The following is a 24,078-nucleotide window of genomic DNA, read 5'->3' on the forward strand; positions in this document are numbered from 1 at the left end:
AAATTGTTCAGTGTATGAAATAAAGCCAAAAACCGAGACGAATCTGTAGAAAAAAAATTATAGGCTTACCATAAACAGTGAGATAGATGTGTTTGTGAGCCTGTCCTGCTGCATTTATGGCCACACAGCTGTACTTTCCACCATCAGACACTTTTGCTTTAAGGATCTGTAAAGTACGACTACCTGAAGAGACAAAAGGACACAGACATGTTCAGAATCTTACGTAATATTCTGTTCTTTCACATTTTTGTACAGAAATACTGTATTTCTTCTCTTTTATACATGGCTGATAATAATTTCAGTACCTGGCATGATGAGGGCATTACTTTTTGGCTGTATGGGTCCCCTGTCATTTAGCCAGCTCAGGGTGGGAGGAGGGAAGCCGCTAGCTTCACAGGTGAGGGACACAAAGTTGTTCACCACCACTGTCACATTCTCTGGAGTCACACCAACAATCGTGGGAGAGACTGCAAAAAAAACCATGCAGTAATCCAAAGAAAGCCATTGTAAAAGCATAAAAATTTCTGTCAATTTATAGTCTTCATATTAAAATTACATCCAATTCACAAAGCAAAAAGGGAATTCAGAACAGTCTCTAATAGCTTACCATGAACATTCAGGTTAAAGTGTTTCTCTGCACTTCCAGCTACATTTTCAGCCACACACACATACTGTCCTGTTTCAGAAACCTGAGCATTTGACACCTGAGGGAGACAAAACTGCTTAAATATCAAGATAATAGCTACAGTATCAATTTAACAATGTTAAACAAAAAACTATTGTGCTAAAACAAAACATGAAAACATTAAAAAGATGGTAAGTCTTAGGCCTGAAATCATTTTAATGCAGTGTTTTTGGAAAAAAAAATTGTGACATTGCAGGATATATAAAAATATATTTTTTGTCTGGCATACTAAAATTGTCAAGCCGATATTAAAAGTTTTATTGCATGATGAAATCGTAGCTGAACAAGCGACTGTAGGGTGTTTGCTTATATATTTCTGTGTTTCCTGTTTGTTACCTGTAATGTTCGTCCATTAGACAGAATACTGCGTGGTCCACCTGAACTCATCACCTGACCATCTTTAAACCAGGTGATCTTGGGGGTTGGGTTTCCATCCACGTGACAGTCCAGTTGGGCAGTTTTGTTGACCAGGACAATGACTTCTTCAGGCACATCACTATCTGATCCTCTTATGCTTGGAGGTACTAATGCAGTAAAGACACGAAAAAGCTTTAAATCATAGAAAGATTGCACACAAATGCTTATACAACTGTTGCAAAATGTTGTTCTAAAACCTTAAAAATAATTGGTTGTAATGGAGACTTTGTTCTTCTTTGCTGGAATTCTCCAACAGTGAGCTTTGGGAGTTTTGGGTGATTGGCTGCACCCCCATAAGTAAAGTGGAAAACTTTAGAAGTTTCTTTGGTAGTTCTAAGATGGTTTCCACTGTATCTATTATTGCATATGTGGCGTATTTGGTGCTTGAAGTTTTAAAATAGGTAGTTATAAGAGTTTTTAAAGGGGATCTAAGTTATACAGTTATAAGACACCAAATGAATAATTTGACACAAAAGTCTTCAGGAAACTATGCAATAGTCATGAAAATTAGACACTTCTTGATCTGTACCAAAAATAAACCCTCACCTAGCACTCTGACATTATACTGGATGGAGTCTTCTCCTGCTTCATTGATGGCCACACAAGTGTACCTGCCAGAATCGTCAAGCTGCGCCCTGGGAATCTGTAACACCCTCCCACCTGAGAACCAGACAGCATGGGCGGTTACATGTAAACTTTGCTTTCTTGTTTCCTTATTTTATTATTGCTAACTTGACTCACCGGGTAGGATCAAAACTTTATCATTAGAGGTAAGGAGTTTTCCGTCTTTGTACCAGGTGAGGGTTGGAGGGGGTACAGCATTTGTCTCACAGTACAGAGAGATTGGATTGTTAAGTATGACATCACGAGGATCCCCTCCAAAACCCGGGATTGATGAAGAATCCCTGACTCCACCATGCCTATTGAAATGTGGAGGTACTGCAATAAATGAAAAACAGAAAGAAACATTTCAAACCCCAGTTTGTTGATTTCTTTGATGACACAGATTTTATCCCTGGAGGAGTAAATTTCCATAAAATTAGCCCGAGCACCAGTCCAACCAGTTCACCTTGTATATTTACATCAAAGTCCTTCTCGTCCTCTCCTGCTAGATTAGTGGCGACGCAGGTGTAGCGGCCAGTGTCTGACACTTGGGCATGTTTGATCTGAACAATGCGACCTTTGGCTATAATGGACACATGGTCATCTGCCGTCAGGGCCTAAAGAAATTATAAAATTGTTTGACTGAATTTTGCTTTGAGAGAAAAAAGTCTTTCAGGTGCAAATGGTAGCATTGTGGATTCCTACCTGTCCATCTTTGTACCACTGCAGTGCTGGAGAAGGAAAGGCCTGAGCGACACATTCCAGGGTCAATGTGCTGTTAATTTTGATTTTTACCTCTTTAGGTGCAAGTCCTTCCCCGGGGATATCATTCTTATTAATCTGAGGAGGAACTTCAGTAAAAAAAAAAGATTTAGGTCAACATATAGATAATATTTATGTTATTACAATGTTGTGCAGGAATCTCACCATAAACTTTGACCTCATAGTGCTTCAGAGTCTCTCCTGCTTCATTTGTGGCTACACAAGTGTACCTGCCAGCATCCTCCTTCTTGGCATTAAGAATCTGCAGCGTTCGTCCGCCTGTTAAAAAGAGGTTAAACAAAAATCACATCAATCAAAAGTCAAGTTGAATTCTACTTTTTCACACTTATAACCTCAAACCTGGAAGAATTCGAACACTGCGAGTCAATTCAAATGGATTGCCGTCTTTGAGCCACATGATCAAAGCAGGTGGGTAGGACTGGACTTCACAGACCAGGGAGGTGGGGCTGCTCAGGGTCACTGTAACCTCCTCGGCAGAAATGTCAGGACCCGAACCAGCAATGGTGGGAGAAACTGACAAAAGAAGCAGGGCCACAGTCGCAGACAATAAGGTTAGGAATAGATTAAAAAGGAATATATTTGTTGGCACCGCTGGTAAAGATGTGTGAAAAGTTTTAAAGTAATTAGTCTCTTATTGCAAAAGGAAAAATTCAAGATTCAATTTTGAGAACATTTATTCAGAGACCAAAACAGCTTTTAAGACAATCACCTGTGGAATAATTACTGGTATTCAAGAAGTTATGAAAGATTAAACCACTAACTAAAGGCATCATTTAACATTTATAGTATTAAAAGGGTAGCATTATATATTATTGACTTTTTTTAACTTTAAATCATGTTATAAACTTGTTCCCTCATCAAAAACATGGCTGGATAACAACTAAAGTTAACACAGTGACTTGAATGCGCTATAAAATGAAACTATGTGACTGAAAAATACATAATACTGCCCCTTTAATTAATGCTACCGCCTTAGTCATGTATCACACAGAAGCTTGCTAAAAAACATAAATAAAATCACAAATCACACTGTTTGTTTGGAATATAAACTGAATTTGAATCAGATAAAAAAAAAATGGTTCAGGTTAAGTTTTTGAGGATCAAGTCTGGTCAAGTTTCAGATTATTTACTCCAAATTCAGGTAGAAATAAACTTTTTGTCATAAAATGGATAACTAGTGAACCAATTATCCAAGATCCAGGAAGTTTTTAAACTTTGTGAGAAACTGTTTACTGTACAAATGAGTGGAGCATCATATTTATATTTCCCAAAGAAACAGAAAATTGGGGAATAGTAAGAATAGCAACACTAGAAATACAGGTCAGCATAGAAAAAGTTTAACATTATTGAAATCATTTTTACATGTTTTGACCAGGGGTGCCAACCAACGTGTCTGCGTCTATATATGAATGTTTTTCATCAGGTACTTAACTCAGCATGAAATGTTAAGATAAAGTGCCTTCATACCCAGAACATTGAGGTTGAAATGCCGTCTGCGTTCCCCTGCGCTGTTTGATGCCACACAACTGTATCTTCCAGTGTCTGCAACATGGGCCTCAAAGATTTGGAGGAAACGGCCATATGATGCGATCTGCTGTCGTCTGTCAGGCACCAACAGCTGTCCGTCCTTCAGCCATTTAATCTCTGGTGGAGGGTTACCTGGCAATAAATTTACACAATTGCACAGTCGTCAAGTTAAGAATATTTTTTTAAAATGTAGCTTACATTACAAAGTATCTTTTAGAAGGAGAAGGTGTAATTTACCTGATGCTTCACAAGTTAGAGTGATGTTTTGGGATTCTCTTACTTTAGTATCCATGACCGTTCCCTCCTTCACAATACTTGGAGGAACTGCCAATGAAACATTGAACTTGTTCATAATTTTGCTTGAAATTAAACTAAAATTAAACATGAAAATTATCAAGAAATCCACTGTCTTCACCTAGAATGTCAAGGTCAAAGTTTTTCCTCTCTTCTCCAGCGCTGTTGGCGACAACACAAGTGTACCTCCCAGCATCCTCCACTGCGGTGTGTAACAGACGGAGACTACGCCCCCCTACAGGTTAAACAGATCATATTAAAATCTGACTCTTTCCCACCGTAAACAGACACCAAGCAGGAATACCTGCACATAATTTTGATTCTGGTTGAAGTGCATTCCTGTGGTCTGGAGATTATAACCAGTTAACACTAAGAATTTGGGCTCACAGATGTTAAAACATTTAAAATCCTAATTTAATGAGATTCAAGCTTCACACAATGTCGTGAGAAACTGCTGCAAAAATAAGCAAATTAACTCAAATCTGTAGTTTACTGAAATAACTTGCTCCTTCACAAATTAAGATTCATATTTCTAACTTACTTGTATTATGTTATATATTTCTAACTTTGTTTAGTGAGAAACTCAGACTGCCAAAACCTATTTCCAAGTCATCAATCTATCTGAAATGATCTACAGTAGTCAATTTCCAAATTATTGCAATTATGCTTTTAATCCTCCGAATCGTAGGCTGCATGGTGTAGAGTCAGAGCACTTTAGACATTTGTCAAAAAATTTTGGAAGGAATTTTGCTGAAGTTTTTGAATTATTTGATATTTTCAACACTATTTTTCAGCCATATGAGTTTATTACAGTCTACAGCTCATACTTTCTGTTAACTGTAACAAACTGTGTATCTCCAATGTCTTTTGATTTAAGGAACTGCACCAAACAAAACAGGCAAGCAGACAAAAGGAACGGTCTGATCAACAGGACTTTTAATGACAAAAAGTAAAGTATCAAGAAATTAGGAATGGTTAAACAAATGCAAACAACTTTAATATTACTTATAAGATGAGAGAAACCCATGCACAGTAAAACTCAAACTCACCTGAGACGATGCGCACCAAGCTAGTTGCCTTGACTGGTCTTCCATCCTTCAGCCAGGAGATAGAAGGCAGAGGGATACCAGAGGCCTCACAGTTCAGAGATGCTGGATTCTTCAGCACAACACTGACGTTTTCTGGAAACTGCACCTGACCGGTTATAACAGGTGGGACTAAACATGATGAGAAAATGGTGAAAAATGATCAACAAGGTAATTATTTAATCAAACTGAAAACTGAACATTTCAATGCAAAAATCAAAAACAAAAATGATCCCAGAATCATACCATGCACACTGACGTCGTGCTTAATGTCTGCCTGTCCTGCCACATTAACAGCAATGCAGGTGTAGCGTCCCGTGTCTGACACCTTAGCGTCTTTAATTTGCAACACTCTGCCCTCGTTTAGGACCTTTGCACCATGCTGGTCCTCTATGGGCCGCCCGTCCTTAAGCCAAGTGACTGTGGGCTGTGGGACGCCCTCTGCAGGGCAATGTAATGTCACACCGCGTCCTTTTGTCACTGTCACATCGTTGGAGTCGTCTTCACTACGTCCGATTGAAGGACGAACTGCAACAGGACAAAGTGTTGACAATGTGAGAGAAACTACTGATTTCACATTACTTTGAAATGCATAGGCCACACTTTTTTCTGAATTAAATGATGCAATAATTCATGCAAAAAAGGCACAACAACCAAAAACAATAAATACATATTGCCTTTGAAAGAACATTATCATCATAATGGAAATTATCGCACTCGTTTTAATCAATCATGTGATTAATTGATTATTTGCTCAATGCGACAGGCTTATTATGGAGTATTCTCATTCTTTGTGAAACTGACTTTTGGGATTTCAGTTGATGATAATGTACAACAAAACACAGCTGAGCAACTTAAAGAACAGATCAATGCAGGATTTGACGTTGCTGGAGTATGCACCATAAACTTGGAGGCTGTACTCCTTTGAGGTGGTGCCAGCAGCGCTGGAGGCTGTGCAGCTGTAAGAGCCCGTGTCTGTTTTCTCAGCACTGGAGATCTGCAGCTGGCGCCCTCCAGACAAAACCCTCAGTCGCTGGTCTGGCTTTAGGGTGTAACCTAAAATATCCAGAAAGCAAAGGTTAGCTAAAGCGCTAAAATGCACTTCCACATACCACAGTCTCTTGCAGTGGTTTGTTGACTTGTGCTAGCATAAATAAACTTACCATCTTTCATCCATGTAAGGCTGGGAGGTGGTATACCACTGGATTCACACAACAAAGTGGTAAAACTTCCTTCAATCACAGTCATAGGAGAAACCTCCTCAGAGCCGCGGATACTGGGAGCAACTGTAATGACGACAAGACACCTTAAGGAGGCACTCAAATCAAATTAAACTGGTAACTGCAAACAACTGGACTATGATCAGTTTACACATAGGATTTTATAATTTAAAGACACTAAATCAGATTTGTTCATAAAAATTAGGCATTTTTAGCATTTTTCTTGTTAGAAGAATTACAGATGAGCACAAAGTTAAACTTACCCCAAACAATCAAGTTATAGTTTTTCTCAGTTTTTCCTGCTATATTGGTGGCTTCACAAGTGTACCTTCCTGTGTCCTGCAGCTGAGCATTATCAACCTGAAAATTACATCCACAGACATATCAGGGAGTTTGGAAAAATCAAAGATTAAACTTCCAGGGTGTATGTGATAGATCAAGACAAAGTAGAGTAAAATTATGAAGTAGAAAAAAATTGCGCATTGTTTTCAATCAAAACATCGCCTCAAAAGTTTGGTGTGGATTTGTGCTCAGCCTTCAAGAGTCTATAGTCTGAACCACATTTTCCCACAATTACAAGTTATGTTCTTCTGGCATACCCCACATGAAGGGACTGAAATTTGAGCTTGTTTTTCTTGAACAATATAGCTCAACCTCAATCAAATTGGGTGGAGAACTCTCATAAACTGACTTTCTATTTAACCACAGATCTAAACTGGTGTTTCTCAGCCCTGGTCCTTTATGACTTACATCCATGCATGTTTTAGGTGTGCCCCTGGTGCCACAAACCTGATTTCAGTGACTGGGTGTTTAATATGATATAGAACAAAAAGGCTTGTTAAAGGGGTGATAAAATTATTTGAATCAAGTTGTTCCATCCATCTGCATAGCAACTCTGAGAGCTTTCCTGTCCCTGCTACAGAAAAGCGGTCCTGTTCAGGGTTAGCTGCAGAGTTAGTTTTATAGCATTTAATATGTGGGGCAAAATGCAAAATCTTGGTATTCTTCAAAATTTTAGTTGTATCCCTGAAAAAGATTTGAGGCAAATTGCAAACTAGACTTTGTATAATAGTTGTTTTTTTTGCCACCCTTCCATAAAGCTCAGATTTGTGTTGTGCACAACTATTACTTTTCTTGTTCACAGATTTTTCCAGTGAGATAGGGATCTCTCAAACTCCACCAGTTAACACTCTCCTTTTTCAGTTATGCTATACTCTTAACTTTTTTTAATGATTAATTGAGCAGTGAGTGCTCAGATATTCCAAGTTTGATATATTTTTTTATAACCTAACTCAGCTTAAAACTTCTTCCTGACATGTTTGTGTTGTTCCTTATATTTACATATAATTGTAAATACACTGAGATGACTTTACACAGAGCTCTGCCCTATTTACTAACTAGGTGACTTCTGAAAGCAATTGGTTACATTTGATTTATTTCGTTTGGAGATACTGAACACAAATGCACACCCTACTTTTGCAAAATTGTTGTTCATTTAGAACACCACTTATCATGTTCATTCCATATCACACTTTTGTAAAACTTTGTGTCTATCACATAACATCCCAACAAATAAGTCTTTTGCTCTGCACAAGATGTACTTGTACAGAATCTCTAACAGACTCTACCTTGAGTAAGCTACCATCTGCAGAGACAATTAGACCAGGCTTCCTGAAAATAGGGCGGCCATCTTTTCGCCATAAGAGAGTTGGTGGAGGCACTGCGTCGCTGTGGCAGTGCAGCTCTACTGGACCACCGAGCATCACAGTTGCATTCACTTCCTCACCCTTGATGTTTGGTGGAACTGGGTAAGACATGAGTAAATGTCACTGAAAAATGTTTCCATGCCAGGCAAAATGTTCTCTCTGTATTTGATTCCTCTGATACGTTGATCATTTTTATCCTTCTTGGAGTGCAAAACAATGTGAAACAAGTTCAAAATTTGTTTGCAGAATTAAACTTGGAGCATGTTAAATTTACAAAACAATTCTGAAACCTAATATCCATTGAAATGGCTTATCTGTATGAAAAAACAAAACAACATGACTCAGGAAACAAAAAGTATTGTTAATAATACCTCAAATATCAATGCACAAATATGTGAGTCTAACGCTATCTAGTTTTTTGAAAATCTTAAGTGCCAGATGGGGAACATAAGGTAAGTCTTCATCTAATAAAAAGAGTCTAACACCAAAATTAATTCTCTCTCCATCAGGATTAAAGAAAAGAATGCTTCTCTCTTTGCAAATCTAGCCTTGTCTGGTAAATAACTTGAGATAAATATCCTTTGCAGGATGTTTTGTTTCTACACAGAAAGCAGGTCACTGAGAAACAACACAACAGTCTTTTCTCCTCAGGACATAGGAAGTCACTCAAAAGATGGTACCAATTAACACAACAAATCTGCCTCTGTTTCTGAGGACAACTCCTCATTGATATTCAGCAGAACAGTAAAGCTGACACAAAAACACACATTGCCAGTGGTGAATTATTGGCACCATTGGTAAAATGTGTTCAAAATACTGGTTATTATTGAGACTTTGGGTGTTTTCAATCTCCTCTGCATCCTGCTAACTATGCATGGTAGTAAGATAAATCGCCTCATGCAGCTCTAGTTATTTTAAACTCTTATTACTTTGAATGTAGACATGCACAGGTTTAAGAGGGAAGCTATTTTCTTATAGTCATTTACAGACTTATGAGGTTCAGTATAATTTTGATTTACTAATCGGTCCTTGTATCCTGTTGAAGTTGGAGAAATGGAAGCTGGTGACATGTCACCCTACAAACAGTAGGAAGCAAAGTCAATGGTTTCTCAACACTTAAACACTGTTTAACTACAATCATAGCAATAAATAATTAGTTTAAAATAACGGTTTAAAATAATGGCAGCATCTTAGGGTGCCAAAGTTTCCATGATAACCAGGTATTGAAACACATCTTTACCAGGAGTGCCAATGACTTGCCTCTGGCAACGTATGTTCTCGAGTCAGTATGAGTCAGAATTTGTTGTCTGAAACAAAGACAGATTTATTGTGTTAACTGGTGCCATCTTTTGAGTTACTTCCTGTGTCCTGAGTCTTGTTTATGCAGTGATGTATAAATGTGTTTGCTCCATTTATGATTTCTTATCTTTTTGCATGTTTGTCAAACTTGTGTGTCTCAGAACTTCCAATCACTGCAGCACAAGTAAACACATAAAACAGTTTTCTTTATAAAAATGAGCAGATAATGCTTTCTCACCATACACCCTCAAGTCGTACTCCTTTTGTTGTTCTCCTCCTGCATTGACTGCCACACAGGTGTATCTACCAGTATCACTGACCTGGGCACTGCTCAGAGACAGGACTCTGCCTGCAGATGGCAACTGAGAAAAAACAGAATCAGTTTAGCTCAGGAATTTGCGAGTTAATAGAATCCTAGAGAAGGAAGCTTCTGATAACATAATTATATTCATAGTATCTATGTTGTGAATACAACACCAAAGGTACAAAGTACAACAAATCTCACTACTCACAGATGAAAACTAGCTAGCTAAACTTTTGATTTGTACCTGTATGCCATGTGATACACTTGCCACAGGGCTTCCATCTTTTAACCATGTCAGGCTGGGAACAGGAACCCCAGAGGCCTCACACTCAAGTTTTACAGCTTCATTCACCACAGCTGTAACCGTTCCACCTCTACTGGAGATTTCTGGAGGGACTGTAAGTAAAAAGATTTCAAGAATGGTTGGATATGGCCGTTGATAAAGTGAGAGGATTATTACGCTAGCGAAGCACCAACCAAACACTTGCAGACTGTAGACTTTCTCTGCTGCTCCTGCTAGGTTAACAGCCACACATTTGTATATTCCAGCATCAGATAGCTGGGCTTGTTCAATCTCCAGCACTTGGCCGCGTTTCCGGATTGGGACAGCAGCTGCACCAGTAAGAGGTCGACCATCTTTGTACCATGTTACAGCTGATGCATAAAAATAAAGCAGAGAGCAGTCATGAGACATGAATTATATAAAAAAGAGAAAATAGAAACATAAACTGCAATGATAGGCTTACAACTCATTTAGTCACGTTTGTGTAGCTGAACAGGTCAGCTCAACATACTATCTTCCAAACCTTTTAATAAAGTGATGAATAAAGTCATGTAATCTAGAAGGCGTGTAAGGATAGACTCATGGCAAAACATGTAGGTAAAACTTTGCAGCATCATTTTAGCCTGTGCAGGTTTTCACTTCTGAACTAATTTTTATTGCAGTGGTAAAACTGAAAATAAAACCAAACTTTAGAAGTAATTATTAGTGGCAAAATCCTGAAGAAGTTCTTTTCTTAATCGGGATTTTTAAGACTTTAATTAATTCCTTAATTTTAATAAGGTAATAAATATTAACAAGATAAATTAAATTATTAGTTCAATTTATAAATAAAGCTTGAGGCAGAGCCCCTTTTCTTTTAGTCACACTTCAAAATATTGATTTTCTGCCTGCATAAGTCAGAAAATGGGTACATTTGTCCACATCAACAGCCAGATACATTCTTTTAAAAGTTTAAAACAAACTGGAAGTGAGAGAAACAGACCTAGAATATGGATAAATAAGTGCACTAAACGGCTCACTGAAATGTACATTTTTTTTGCTTGTTATAATTTCTGTCTAATCATTCAAAGCCTTTGAATTGCCTTGTTGCTGAAAATGTGCTATACAATTAAAATTTTCTTTGCTTTTACAAAAACAAAGAGAGCTGCTGAGAAGAACTCCAGGCTGAGAGTGATCACAGCAGGATGGTGGAGGACGTCTGCAACAGTCTCACCAGGTAATGGACTTCCTGTAGCTTTGCACTCCAGCTCAGTGGGGAAGCCTGAGAGAACAGTCTGGTTGACGATGTCTGCAGAAAGGAGGATGCTGGGAGGCTCTGAGAGAGAGATATAAAACATTTTATGCAAGAATGATGGGAGCTGTGTGTAGTTAAAATAAAGATGTTCAGCAAATCCCAGGAAATAAACGACAGAAGAGGGCGGTGTGTCTGTAAATTACCATGGACACTCAGTCGAACATGCTGTTGAGCTTCTCCAGCTGCATTTGTGGCCAGACAGATGTATCTTCCAGAATCCTCCAGTCTGGCTTCTGTGATTTTTAGTATTCTTCCTGCTGAGTGCAGCTGTGGCAGTTCAACAGGCAGACAAAGGGTCAACGGAGTTAAGCATGGTTGTTACCCTTTATGTAGAAGCACAGGCATGAAATGTTTATTCTTTTTGCATACTGATGATTCTTACTCAGGAACAGAACACAGACTACTGTGTTCTGTTCCTGAGATGCTTAAAGAGATGCTTTATTAGTGTACTAATAAAGCATCTCTTCAGTGGAAACTGTTGGAAAATTGTACCCTGTGTTGCCATTCAGACTGAGCAAATCACAAAGAAAAAGTCATGTCACTTTGGTTTTGGATTATGATACTTAACTGCAAGGACTTTCTGACATTCCTCACAGATCCAGCATTGGTTTTCAAGACAGTTATAGAAAGGAATAACAGAATATGATCACACTGTGGCTGGGTCACTCAAAAATGTCAACAAAAATTTTTAAAAATCCTTTAAACATGAATATGTCAGTGGTTTGAATAATTTCAGGCTTAACTATAGATGCAAACTAACAACAGATACTTTTTAACTAAATAATAGCCAGACACCAACCTTGAGGTGGTCTTTTGTTGTGACCACAGGTCTGCCATCTTTAAGCCAGGTAAGACTGGTTGGAGGAATGCCACTGGAGATGCACTCCAAATTGATTGGTTTGTGAAGAATCACTGAGCGATCAGCAGGCCCCGTCATACGGATAGATGGAGGGACTGCAGAATTGCAAAGAATAGACTCTTTTCTAAAAAAATATATATGTATTTTTTTTATTTCACAATATGTGGAGCAAACCTAAATAAACCAAGATATTTACCCAAAGAAGCTTTCCAGCAGCTTGTATTTTAATTTTAAAACAAATTAATTTTGCATAATCACTGAGACTTCGTTTTTACCCTAAGTATCTTTTCTTTATTTTGTACCTTGGACCGTCACATTGAAGTTCCTCTCATGCTCTCCAGCCTCATTAGTGGCCAGACAGCGAAAATTAGCTGTGTCAGAGATCTGAGAGCGAGAAATGACGAGCCGTCGCCCGTTTGCTGCAATCCGCAACCCTTCTCCGGACCTGATTCGTTTCCCATCTTTGTACCACCTGGAAAAAAAATAGTTGGCACATTGCCTGGCTATGCCTGATTGTTTATTTTTGACGGTGTGTTGGACTGAAGCCTTACGTGATAACAAGTGCAGGCGTCCCAGTGGCATGACACTCCAGCTCCAAAGGAGTGTTGATTATTACTGAGCTGTCTGCCACTGCGTCAGCTCCATCAATGAAAGGAGGAACTAGGGCAAACACAGAAAATCAGTCAAATCTCAAAATAACATTTCAATCTATAGGGCAAAACAAGCAATAGTAAAACTATTGCTTGTTTTCCTGATCCCGTTCCCGTCTATTTGCATGTGTCAGATAGAGAAAACCCCAGTGTAGAAGCAGGTGTCTGTTCCCCATGACATGAACACATTGTTCAAACAGGAAAAAAAAGCAGCACCACTGGCATTCTCTACACATGGGTTGTCGTGGCCGAGTGGTTAAGGCGATGGACTAGAAATCCATTGGGGTCTCCCCGCGCAGGTTCGAATCCTGCCGACAACGGCAGAATGTTTTTGTTCCAGCTGTCACAAAGTGTCGGCAGTAACGTTACTACAACACAGTGCGGTTGTTTCAGGTTTCTCATACAGAAAAGCTTCTAACAACCAAAGCTGAATTCAGACAATTCTAGTCATTTCCTCACTAGATATTCACTGACACTGACGTAAAATTCTCACAAAGGCTTAAAAAATTTTGGAAGACAGACTGATCAATCCAAAACTAAGGAACAGGTAACATAAATGTAGAATGGCTCGTTTCCTATAAACAATCAACATTTCAGCAATCTCAAACAATATTCAAACAATAATTTCCAATGATAATTTAAGTATCTTAAAATCCTAAATTTATTTATTTTAAGTACAAGAGTACGGTAATTCTTTCTGATACTTTGCTATTTGTAATAATTGTATGTATAAATAGCATTAATTTTAGTAGTAAAACTATAATTTTGACTACATTTAATAATATTATTGCATTCTGAAAATTACAATTTGAGATAGCAGTATGGGTGCTTTTTGAATAAATGTTTAAACAACTTAGGGATATTTCTTTTTCAGACTGTTAGTTTAAAGACATGAAGAGTTTACTTTCTGCACAACCATCATGTTTAGCTGATACTGATTTTCAATTTAGCTGTCTATACCTCTACATCGGACTGTAGCAGAACTTTCTAAATATTTTTAGCTGAAAAAGGAAAAAACATCTGTAAAGACAACTCACTTAAGCCCTCTTCCCTGTTTAAGTGTTTGTGTTGTTGTTGTAATTAGAATTTCTAACTTTATCTTTATGTACAGTAATGTAGCTGTAGTTCTAAAATACATACAAGTAAAATAGATTAGGTGTGATGATTGTAATGAAATGAATAATATATGTATATATACTTAGTACAGTATGTGGTTATGCCAAAATAATACCATTCTTTGTGTCTCTTTACCCAATACTTTGACATCATATTTGACCTCCTTCTCTCCAGCGATGCTCGTAGCCACACAGATGTAGCGTCCAGAGTCTGAGATGGAGGCTGAGAGGATTTCTAATTTCCTTCCCTGCTCTAGAAGATGAACACTGTCTCCATGATGCACAGGGACTCCATCTTTCAGCCAGGTGAGGGAGGGCGGTGGGTGACCTGCTGCCTCACACTCCAAGGTCAGATGTTTACTGAGGACCACTTTTCTCTCTGTGGGCCCATCTTCCCCTCCAGTAATGGTGGGAGGCACTGCGGGGAATATATAAAGTAGAAGAGGACAAGGTGTTAAAGCGTTCTTGCTTAACAAATATCGCATTTATATTAACAGTGAATGCTTCCACAAGTAAAAATCATCCAAATCAGGGTGGGGCATGATGTCAAACTAGTTATTACATTTTTTTTTATTATTTTATTTCATAGTAAACACTCTCTAAAATGCTAACTAACCTAAAAACTTAAGCTCTGGATCAATTCATTCCTATTTTGTACCAAGCAATATTAATTTTCATGAATTCATTAATAAAAAACACAGCCTCTTATTAAATATACAATCTTTTTATCAGGTTGCACCACTAAAACATAATTTTTAATCTTCATGTTTTTGTTTCCACGTAAATGTTTATTATGCACAATTTTCTTCATTGAAACAGCCTAAACATATAGTCAAGATTTATTTAAATGAAAATTATAAAAATAAAAAATCTTACTGTAGACGTCCAGCTCAAAGCTCTTCTCAGCACTTCCGGCCACATTGTTAACCTTGCAGGTGTACTGACCAGCGTCAGACGCCTGAACTCGTGGGATTTTCAGTCGGATACCTCTCTCTAGATACTGAGCCTGCCGGCTGGACATGATAGCTTCTCCTCTGCGGTACCAGGTGATGGTGGGATGCGGTACTCCACGTACTTCACACCCCAGTGTTACCATTGTGTCCAGCAGTGCTGTCACATCCGTTGTTAAGTTGCCTCCTATGATGGCAGGAGGCACTGTGACAACAGAAAAAAAATTAGCAATCATAATAGTATAATTTACCATTTGGCTTTATCACTATAGACTGAAACACACACCATAAACACTAAGGTTGAAGTCTTTGGACTGTTTTCCAGCTGTGTTTATGACGCTACACTGGAAGCGACCTTGGTCTCCAAGTCGAGCACTTTTTATCCTTAACACCTGACCGTTGTTGATGACTTCCAGATTGGGATCACCAAGAAACACCAACCTAGAGAGAAACAAAAACAAGACGACAGAGATAAAGTTTAATTTTAATTTACAGTTATCCTCCCAGTCGGAGGTTTACATATACTCATCATAGCCATGAGTCTCATGTTAATTTCGGACATTTATCGATACATTTGAAATGTTCTTTTTCAACAACAGTATGATTATAGAACATAAAAGATGAAATATTTTTTAAATCAGGAGTTTGGTGCACATATGTGACTCTATTGAGGATTTTAGAGAAGTCTAAGCTTTCCGTAGGGGCTGAGGTCAGGGCCGTTCCAGATGTTTAAAGTTAGCCAACTTTCTCTATTTCTAAACCCAACTTTGATGTGTGTTTGCAAATGTTTTCCTAATTGTGCTAAAGTTTTAAATATATTGCTGTTGATCTGGTGAAGCTAAAGAGTTTTGGTCCTCTCGCCTTCCTGCATTATTCCCATCACTTTGTGCAATGTACCACCATTGCCACTAAATGAGACCAACATTCCAATGCAACCACATTGCTGTGATGTTGGCAGAATTAAGAGAAAATATTTTAGTGCCGACGGTTCTGATATACTACATAAAGTGGTATAGAAATAAGGAAGGTGGACTCTGCCCAACAAAGTCCTTTTATCCGGTCAAAACAAGCTTTGATATGGAGAAAGCAGAGTGACATAATTCTTCTGGAATGTTCTCATCATCAGCCCTCGGATATTCAGCCAAAACTATGCAGGAAGGCTTTTCAATAGCTGCAAAAGGAAAGGATTTTTCCTCCACTTTCTGAGGGACATTACACCAAACAATAGTGGAATTGTAAGTATATGTAAGGTTGTGTGTATTTTGACTTTGTGGGTTAGAGAAAATGCAGTTGTGCACCCAATTGTTTGCTTTTTAAAATGCGTCATATCACCATTTCACCCAGAAAACTGAAACAACAAATCATTAAAAGCCCCAAAATCAATATAAAGTTTATGCTTATAATGAGTGCATGTTAACTACTGATCAGAGAAGTGTACTGTATATGTAAAAATCAGAATGCACTTACTTTCTCTCTTTGTACCACTGGATTGTGGGAAAAGGTGAACCATGCACTTTGCATTCAAGCGTGAGCTCTTGTTTGAGAATTGCTGAGACATCCATAGGAGAGCCAGATCCTACAATTGTTGGTGGGACTGAGAGAAAGAATCAAGTTTATTAGGTGAAATTTACAGAAAAATTACTACAAAAGCATCAAACTTTTGTAGGACCATTTTACCCTCGAGTTCATACAGGGTCTCTGTTTGCAGTTGATACTTTAACATATCTTCATTTGATTTTATGGTATGTTTTATAGAAGTTTAAACTCTCCAAAGAACTTCATATATGGCTGATATTGAAAATAAATGTTAAAATACTAAATGTTTCCTCTATAATATACTTTAACTCATAAAAAAGTTGCAATAAACAGCACCAACTATCAACTAACTGTACATTCAATTGGCAATATATTAATTCATGTCAAGCTATGGCAGACTTCATGTAGCAACAGTAGTAGAATAGATCCAGACACATGAAAGCTATCTAGATGTACAAACATGCGTCATGAGGACTATTCCTTGGCTTTACTTACCAAGTACATCTAAACCAAACACTTTTTCTCTGCTGCCTGCAATGTTAATGGCTTTACAGTTGTAGCTGCCTGCATCAACTGTTTCTGCCCTCAGCAGTTTCAGAGATTTTCCCATGTCAAGAATCTGGATGCTGTTACTGGCAACAACCTGTAAATTAGCATTAATACATTAAATCAATTGCAACACAGTGACAGAGAGCTCAGGAAATGCTGTCTGGCAGTTACTGGAGCGCATTCGGTTAATAGCAAGCAGATTTGAAAAGCAGCATTAATGTGCAAAAGTGTGGAAAGCAGACTGATTTGATTTACATTCCAAATAAATCAGAGCTCAAAGAAAAGGCTTGGATTTTCCTCTCACTGCCTGGCAGAAAACAAATACAGCAGCAGCCAAAACATCAAGAAGTAGCCAGTCTTGCAATAATTTACCATGACGATGGTTTTTGAAGCCGGTAATTACAATAAACGGGCATGCACCTGATAGGTACATGTTTAGAATCTGTTTTCTTGGATGTGATTTGAGCATGTATTGTTTTAATGACTGCATTTAAGATGAAATGAGAAAAGAAAGCTATTATTGTAGCCTATCATCCGGTATGCACAATGTGATTTAATCCTTTCTGAAAGGTAGTTTTATTGTGCTTTGCAAAATTATTCAAATTCAATTAACGTTTACACATTTTTTCACATTTCAACCACAAACATCAGGAGTTAGGACTTTAAGTGAGATCACCAAAAAGCGTCAAACAATTCAATGTTTTTTCAATTACGAAATTGAAAAAAAAAGATTCACAGATTTCAAACTTTTTGCAAGTAAAAATCTGAAACGTATTGCTTGAATTTGTGAGTCAGCACAGAGAACGTTAGCGAGTCAACAACTCTTCTCTGCAATCTGGTCTGTGTAGAACTGTGGTAGGTAGAAAAGAGAAATAAAATAAAAATGGTATAAGCAGTGCGGACACTTACAGGAGTGCCATCCTTAAACCAGGTGATGATAGGTTTTGGACTTCCTGTGACATCACACACCAAACTGATTGGCTCATTTAGGATTACTGATACATTGCCTGGTGTGTCCCCATCACGGAAATCTGGTGGTACTGTAGATGGGTGATATATTTTTAATATGCTGTAAATATTCATAGGAATATATTGCTGTTCAGGATGGTCTGCTACTGTCTGAACTCAATGTCTCTTAACTCAATGAACAGCTAAATCACCATTGACTCTGAGCTGGTACTTTTTCTCGGTGGATCCTGCATCGTTAGCTGCAGTACAGACGTACTCTCCATCATCCAGAGGTGAAACAGCGGCTAAAATCAGCAGAGTACCATCATCCAGTATGGACACACCGGGCTCATTGCCCGTCAGTTCAACCCCATTACGCAACCAACGGATCACTGGCTTAGGTAGACCTGAAACAAAAGTAAAGACAATCATTCATTCATTAAAAAAATAAAAATCAACTATTTATTTTCTGTAGCAGTTGCTTTTAGACCAATAATACATGTTGGAAATATCAGGAATTGTTTTAGCAATGCATAAATGTGAGAGGGAATGGTACAGCACCTTTTGCAAGGCAGGGAAATGCGATGCGCTGGTTCAAAACTCTCTCCTGCAAAGGGCTGTTGAAAGGAGGCTCTGGCACCTCAACAACAGGGGGAACTGAAAGGAATAAAATAAGCATTTTATGAAGATGCAGACATTTTGCCACTTTAACGTCAAATTTATTTCTTTTTAATTTTTTTGCTGTTAAAATTAAATTATTTATTGAATTCTATTTTACTTTTTCTATTTAAAAAATCCAATCAATTTTAAACCTAATTCACATAGGTGAAAATATAGTTTTTGGTAAAAGTTTTCCTTTCATTTGCTAAGTAACTGTTGGCCACTCCTGTAATATTTTTGCTCTCTTTCATCACATTTCCTGTTGATGTCGTATCACAGGTAGCCACCATTCTACACCAGTCAAATTGTAAACACAAACAATCAGCCAATCACATGCCAGCACTTCAACGCATTTTGGCATCCAGATATGTAAAAATGATTACGTTTAAGTTAACATCAAGCATCAAAACAAAGGGGATTTTTTAAATTCACATGTTTGTTGATGCCAAAGAAACTGGTCAGAGTATTTCACAAACTGCAGATACATGTACTGTAGTTCCAAAAACAAAATGTGGTCCAAGCAAGCAAGGTGTACCAAATAAAGTGACCAGGGAATATAGAGAAACCCACCTTGGACTTGAAGCTTAACCTGAGCCTGGTCCTGGCCTGCAGTGTTGGTGGCTGTGCATGTGTAGATTCCTTCATCATCGAGCTTTACATCCCTCAGTATTAGAGTGCCATCATGTGACACGGGGAAGTTTCTACTATCTTTGGTCCAGCTGACCGTCGGCTCTGGGACTCCTACCACCGCACAAGCCAGCTCTACTTGATGACCAACCTGAATCTTTACCACTCTTGGACCTGGCTGGATTTTAGGAGGAACTGCAGGAGAGAAAACGGAGGAAAAGATTTACAAAACCTCTGGCTGACTTATTTCAAACTATATTTTACTTATTGATCAGAAATATCAGCTAATCATTATAATGCTAATATTACTGTGGGTATTGACTGGGCCACTTCGATGGCATTAAAGTAGACAATTGATACTCCAAATGTTCAGAAGCTCAGTTAAAACCATTTTACAGCCCATTAAGTATAGACAGGACATTAATATATTTAGCTGTCGCCCATTTTATTAAATGTTCTTTCAAACTTCCAGAATTTCTTGAAAAATTTTTAAAGTGGTAAACATCAGTGTTGTAGTTGAAAGAATTTCTTTGCATATCGATTGTTTCTATTTTCAGCTTTGTCTTTTCATTCAGTAATCCAAGCAACCAAGCTATTTTTTTTAGTTAGTACTTTAGCATTTTGGCTAACTCTGAAAACCTTTAGAGCACTTACCTTCCCCTGAATTAATGTTTGAGGATGAACTCTAAAGTGCTAATTTACTTGGTTGTTTTGTAAACTTTCAGTTGACTAAAGGACAACATCTGTATTTAAGGTTTGGTCATCTACGTTTGTAGTTATTGACACATGGTGTACATCAGCATGGTTGAAGTTAGCACTTTAGCATTAGCTTCTGCTAAATTCCTTGCTGGTACAATCCTTCAGCATAAACTGAGACAATGTTTATAATTAGTGCTTTTTAGTTAGCTGTGCCTACCACTGCTTGTTTCCCTCTCTCTTTGTGGCTACCTCCTGACTAACGTCAGGCAACTTATGCCTCCACTTCTGTTCAAACTAACTGCTAACACAACAAACTGTATAAAAAGACAAGTGACAATTTGTGTTCATTGTCTGACTATAAATCAGATTAAACTTTTAGATCAGTTAGGATTTTCAGGAATATTTCTGTGCCATAATTATATCAGAAATACATAAAAACAGTTAAGTCCAAAGAAAAATGGAAAAAAGCTGATTAAATTCATCTTAAGAAGACCCTTGGTGTAATTTAAGACATTTACACATATTGTATGTAGAGGTTCTTAGAAAAAGAGAAAATACATTTTCATTCTGTCTCTATGAATAAATGTGAAATATTCTAGCCTCTTTTCATCTTACCTAAAACACTCAGCTCGATGGACAACGTCACATTACCAGCGATATTTGAGGCAACACAAACATAAAGTCCACTGTCTGAAACTCTAGTCTCAAGGATCTTCATTGATCCAGAAGGAAGCTGACGATGCCTGGGAGGATGAAGAACACAGTGCCTTACTGTTCACACACAAGAAACAGCAGCTATGAATTAATCAGTAAAATTAAATCCTTTTCCAAATATTATGCTTCCAAGCTGCCAAAAATGTGAAAAGCAAAGTTAAGTAGAACACTAATCGTTTCCACTCAATGATTTAAGTAGTTAGGACTCCAAACAGATACCACAGTAATTCATAATAGTTGATCATTATCCATAATTACAGTTACCTTGGCAGATCACAGACTAAATGTAGGATAGCTTAGACAGTCTCAAAGAATGACAGGGACAAAGCACTGTAATTTAGATAGCATGGAGTTAATTTGAACCACTCATTCATATAAAAACAGCATAATCTGAGAATATTTATGAGATCTTTTTTTGTTGGATGTGATTGTGGAAATATTTACAGTCAGATGCAGGCGTGTTGGTTTTGGATCATCTTCCCTTTTAATAACATTGAGAAGTGAGGAAACAGTAGTTGCAGATGTGTTTCTCATTTTGTCTGACACAGGGTTTTGCCATTTCAAACTTCAAAGCTTCTTTTGTCATATTTTTGCTTCACAAAGCAACATATGTTTTCAGTGTGACAGGTCTGGATTGCAGACTGGAGTCTGTTTAGCCCCTGGACTCTTTTGCTACACAGACATGCTGTCATAATACTGACAGAATCTGGTTTGGCACTGTCTTTCTGAAATAAGCCAGCGCTTTGTGTGTGTACAGATCCAGGCTATCCTTATGGGTAAGCATCAATGAACTGTGATCAATGACAATTCCTGTGGATTTTATACCATTCCCAGGAGTAAAGTAAAAAAAACAATGCAAAGCCTTTAGTTCTCTGTGTGTGTTCAATATGAGTTGGATTTTACCTCGGGGAAAAGGGCGAGATGAGCTGTTTCTCTTTCGCCCAGCTGATGGTGGGTGGTGGGACACTTTGAACGTCACATGGCAAAACAATATCCTCCCCCTTGATCACTGACATCCTCACAGGCTCTCCTAAACTTCCAGGGCCACCAACTCCAGGCTTGGGTCGAACTGGGAAAGAAACCAGTGATAAATTTAGAGGTGATTCGAATATGTGCGACACTAACATCCCAGCTAGATATGTGGTTTGAATACTTTTGCATGTCATATTACAATAAACAACATAAGGCATCTATAGATAATAAGCTGGTTACCATAGACTGTGAGCTGCACCTTCCTAGTTGCATATCCCGCTGCATTGGTAGCTGTGCAGACAAACTCTCCAGTCTCCTTTCCAGAGGGAGAAGTGATGAGGAGGCTGCCGTCCAAATCCAAAGAGAAAGCTGGACCACCCAAGTTTAGCAGCTCCCCACCCTAAAAGATTAATGGAGAGGACAGAATTCAATGTTTATTTTATTTAATCGTCTTGTCAAAACACTTGTTACCAAGAGTGATGACATTTATTATGCAATTCCCTGTCGATATTAAATAAAAATGCTGCTATTAAAACAACGTTGTTCTTTCAAATGACTAAACATAAATACATAGGTTATGTCAGAACGTCAGGACTGTTTTCTGTATAAACAGCGTGGCTCACATATGAGTCAACTATTTTGACTAATGTTACAGAGAGAAGCAACCTGAAGAGAATCTATTGCCCCTTTTACTTTCACAGCAAATCCAAATCCAGTTTATTTATAAGGCACCTTTAAAAACAGCAAGTTACCCCAAAGTGCTTTACAAAAATAAGATAAATAGAACATAGATAAATAAAAACACATAAAACAAATACTAAAAGACTTATAACTTTGGACAATAAAATGATCATGTCAACTCACATTGGACCAAACACTATTAAAAAAAAGATGTGTTTTTAAATTACACTTAAAAACAGGAAGCAAAGATTTTTACAATCGAGAAAATTACTGAGAAAAAAAGTTAGTTGTGAATAACAGAGAAACAAACAATGGTGTATGCTTTACATATATTTATCCTAGAAACACTTAATGTAGGAGTTATTGTGCTAACATGCTGAAAGGTCATGAAAGTCAATGAAGGTCTTCTGAACCTGAAACTGATAAATTACACAGCTAAAAGTTTACAAGCAGAGATCATTGCTGACTGTAACTTATCAAAGTAACTACAGTATAAAGAAAAATCATAAAAGCAGTGAATAGCCATTAATCCACAAAATAATATAGCAATATCTCATCCATTCTGTAGTCTCCAGAGAGCTTTGGAATATTTATTTTAATTGAGACATGTTGTTCATACAGACCTTGCTCCAAGTGATGTCCGGACTGGGTACTCCACTGGCACGGCAGGGCAGAGTTATAGGTGTTCCTTCAATTGTGCTAAATACTTGAGGTCCATGCTGAATTGTAGGGATTACTGTGAATAGGGGGTTAGCTGATGTTAAAACATTTCTGTAGTTATCTTTGTGTGATATATTTCTTGCACATAAACGTACCATAGATGTAAACGGCAGTTGTATGGTTGGTGGCCCCAATAACGTTTTCAGCCAAGCAGGTGTAGTCGCCTCCATCATCCAGCTGAACTCTCTCAATATGCAGGCTGCCATCTGTCCTCACTGTGACATACTGGTCTGGGGTCACCTAGAAGATTGCAGGAGGGGGAGTTTTTAAATAACCAGAAACAGGAGCGTGCAGGAGCAAGTGCACGCATAATAATGTGCATAAATGTGCATAAATAAAGTGCATAATAATGCACTTTTTTATTATTATTATCCCACCAGGCCATAGTTGTGGAGCCACTGCCTTTCTGGCAGTGGATTTCCAGCCAGCAGCATGCAGGGCAGAGTGAGCTGCTGGTCCTCGATCACACTGATAACAGGTGGACTCATTGCAATCACAGGTTTAACTTCAAAGAGAAAAGAGATCAAATTTGTGGGGAAATCTAAGCAGAAAATAAGTTTTGATAATAATGTTTAATAATAATGTTTGTCCTTATATCTCACACCATGCATGAAAATTGTTTTGAATTACTTTAACTAAGGTCAAAATTACAAGTACCGTATGTATTTTGCCCAAAGTGCAAAAAACAGCGTATATGATTTTAATCAATGTAGACAACTGAATATAACGGAGTAAAAGTACAAATTTTCATATAGAGTTCAATAAAAAGCAAATGTGTATGTTCCCCTGGTGTGCTTAAAGAAAGCAGGTGTATTTAATTTACCAACACAAGAATGAGCAACATTTTCCCAGAGGCTGCTTTAACTCTATGAAAGGGATCATTGGCTTTAAGAATTAC

General features: G+C 37.8%; 1 protein-coding gene and 1 non-coding gene across 2 annotated transcripts in view; one reads left to right on the top strand and one right to left on the bottom strand.

Moving 5' to 3' along the window:
- The window catches only part of hmcn1 (hemicentin 1), an 83,286-nt gene that overhangs the window by 25,496 nt on the left and 33,712 nt on the right, over window positions 1–24,078 (bottom strand). Inside the window, exons 18-59 of the mRNA XM_028027512.1 lie at window positions 23,558–23,685; window positions 23,276–23,420; window positions 23,084–23,196; window positions 22,020–22,179; window positions 21,711–21,876; window positions 20,709–20,836; window positions 19,338–19,589; window positions 18,669–18,764; window positions 18,320–18,514; window positions 18,069–18,199; window positions 17,106–17,253; window positions 16,542–16,668; window positions 15,361–15,515; window positions 15,001–15,279; window positions 14,261–14,542; window positions 12,911–13,019; window positions 12,662–12,831; window positions 12,300–12,454; window positions 11,644–11,767; window positions 11,420–11,521; window positions 10,401–10,577; window positions 10,168–10,319; window positions 9,858–9,981; window positions 8,243–8,418; window positions 6,878–6,974; window positions 6,558–6,680; window positions 6,295–6,450; window positions 5,641–5,922; window positions 5,359–5,526; window positions 4,431–4,544; window positions 4,253–4,339; window positions 3,956–4,147; window positions 2,828–3,001; window positions 2,633–2,746; window positions 2,411–2,556; window positions 2,172–2,322; window positions 1,844–2,041; window positions 1,649–1,762; window positions 1,022–1,209; window positions 608–704; window positions 306–467; window positions 70–183 (exon numbers count right to left, since the gene is read on the bottom strand). Of these exons, the coding sequence (XP_027883313.1) occupies window positions 70–183; window positions 306–467; window positions 608–704; window positions 1,022–1,209; window positions 1,649–1,762; window positions 1,844–2,041; window positions 2,172–2,322; window positions 2,411–2,556; window positions 2,633–2,746; window positions 2,828–3,001; window positions 3,956–4,147; window positions 4,253–4,339; window positions 4,431–4,544; window positions 5,359–5,526; window positions 5,641–5,922; window positions 6,295–6,450; window positions 6,558–6,680; window positions 6,878–6,974; window positions 8,243–8,418; window positions 9,858–9,981; window positions 10,168–10,319; window positions 10,401–10,577; window positions 11,420–11,521; window positions 11,644–11,767; window positions 12,300–12,454; window positions 12,662–12,831; window positions 12,911–13,019; window positions 14,261–14,542; window positions 15,001–15,279; window positions 15,361–15,515; window positions 16,542–16,668; window positions 17,106–17,253; window positions 18,069–18,199; window positions 18,320–18,514; window positions 18,669–18,764; window positions 19,338–19,589; window positions 20,709–20,836; window positions 21,711–21,876; window positions 22,020–22,179; window positions 23,084–23,196; window positions 23,276–23,420; window positions 23,558–23,685 (6,471 nt within the window). The remainder of the gene's footprint in view (window positions 1–69; window positions 184–305; window positions 468–607; window positions 705–1,021; window positions 1,210–1,648; window positions 1,763–1,843; window positions 2,042–2,171; window positions 2,323–2,410; window positions 2,557–2,632; window positions 2,747–2,827; window positions 3,002–3,955; window positions 4,148–4,252; window positions 4,340–4,430; window positions 4,545–5,358; window positions 5,527–5,640; window positions 5,923–6,294; window positions 6,451–6,557; window positions 6,681–6,877; window positions 6,975–8,242; window positions 8,419–9,857; window positions 9,982–10,167; window positions 10,320–10,400; window positions 10,578–11,419; window positions 11,522–11,643; window positions 11,768–12,299; window positions 12,455–12,661; window positions 12,832–12,910; window positions 13,020–14,260; window positions 14,543–15,000; window positions 15,280–15,360; window positions 15,516–16,541; window positions 16,669–17,105; window positions 17,254–18,068; window positions 18,200–18,319; window positions 18,515–18,668; window positions 18,765–19,337; window positions 19,590–20,708; window positions 20,837–21,710; window positions 21,877–22,019; window positions 22,180–23,083; window positions 23,197–23,275; window positions 23,421–23,557; window positions 23,686–24,078) is intronic.
- trnas-aga (transfer RNA serine (anticodon AGA)) lies at window positions 13,248–13,329 on the top strand. Its single transcript has one exon. It is a non-coding gene; the product is annotated as a tRNA-Ser (tRNA).

The sequence above is a fragment of the Xiphophorus couchianus genome, chromosome 9, assembly GCF_001444195.1.
Source record: "Xiphophorus couchianus chromosome 9, X_couchianus-1.0, whole genome shotgun sequence".
In the NCBI taxonomy this organism is placed as follows: Eukaryota; Metazoa; Chordata; class Actinopteri; order Cyprinodontiformes; family Poeciliidae; genus Xiphophorus; species Xiphophorus couchianus.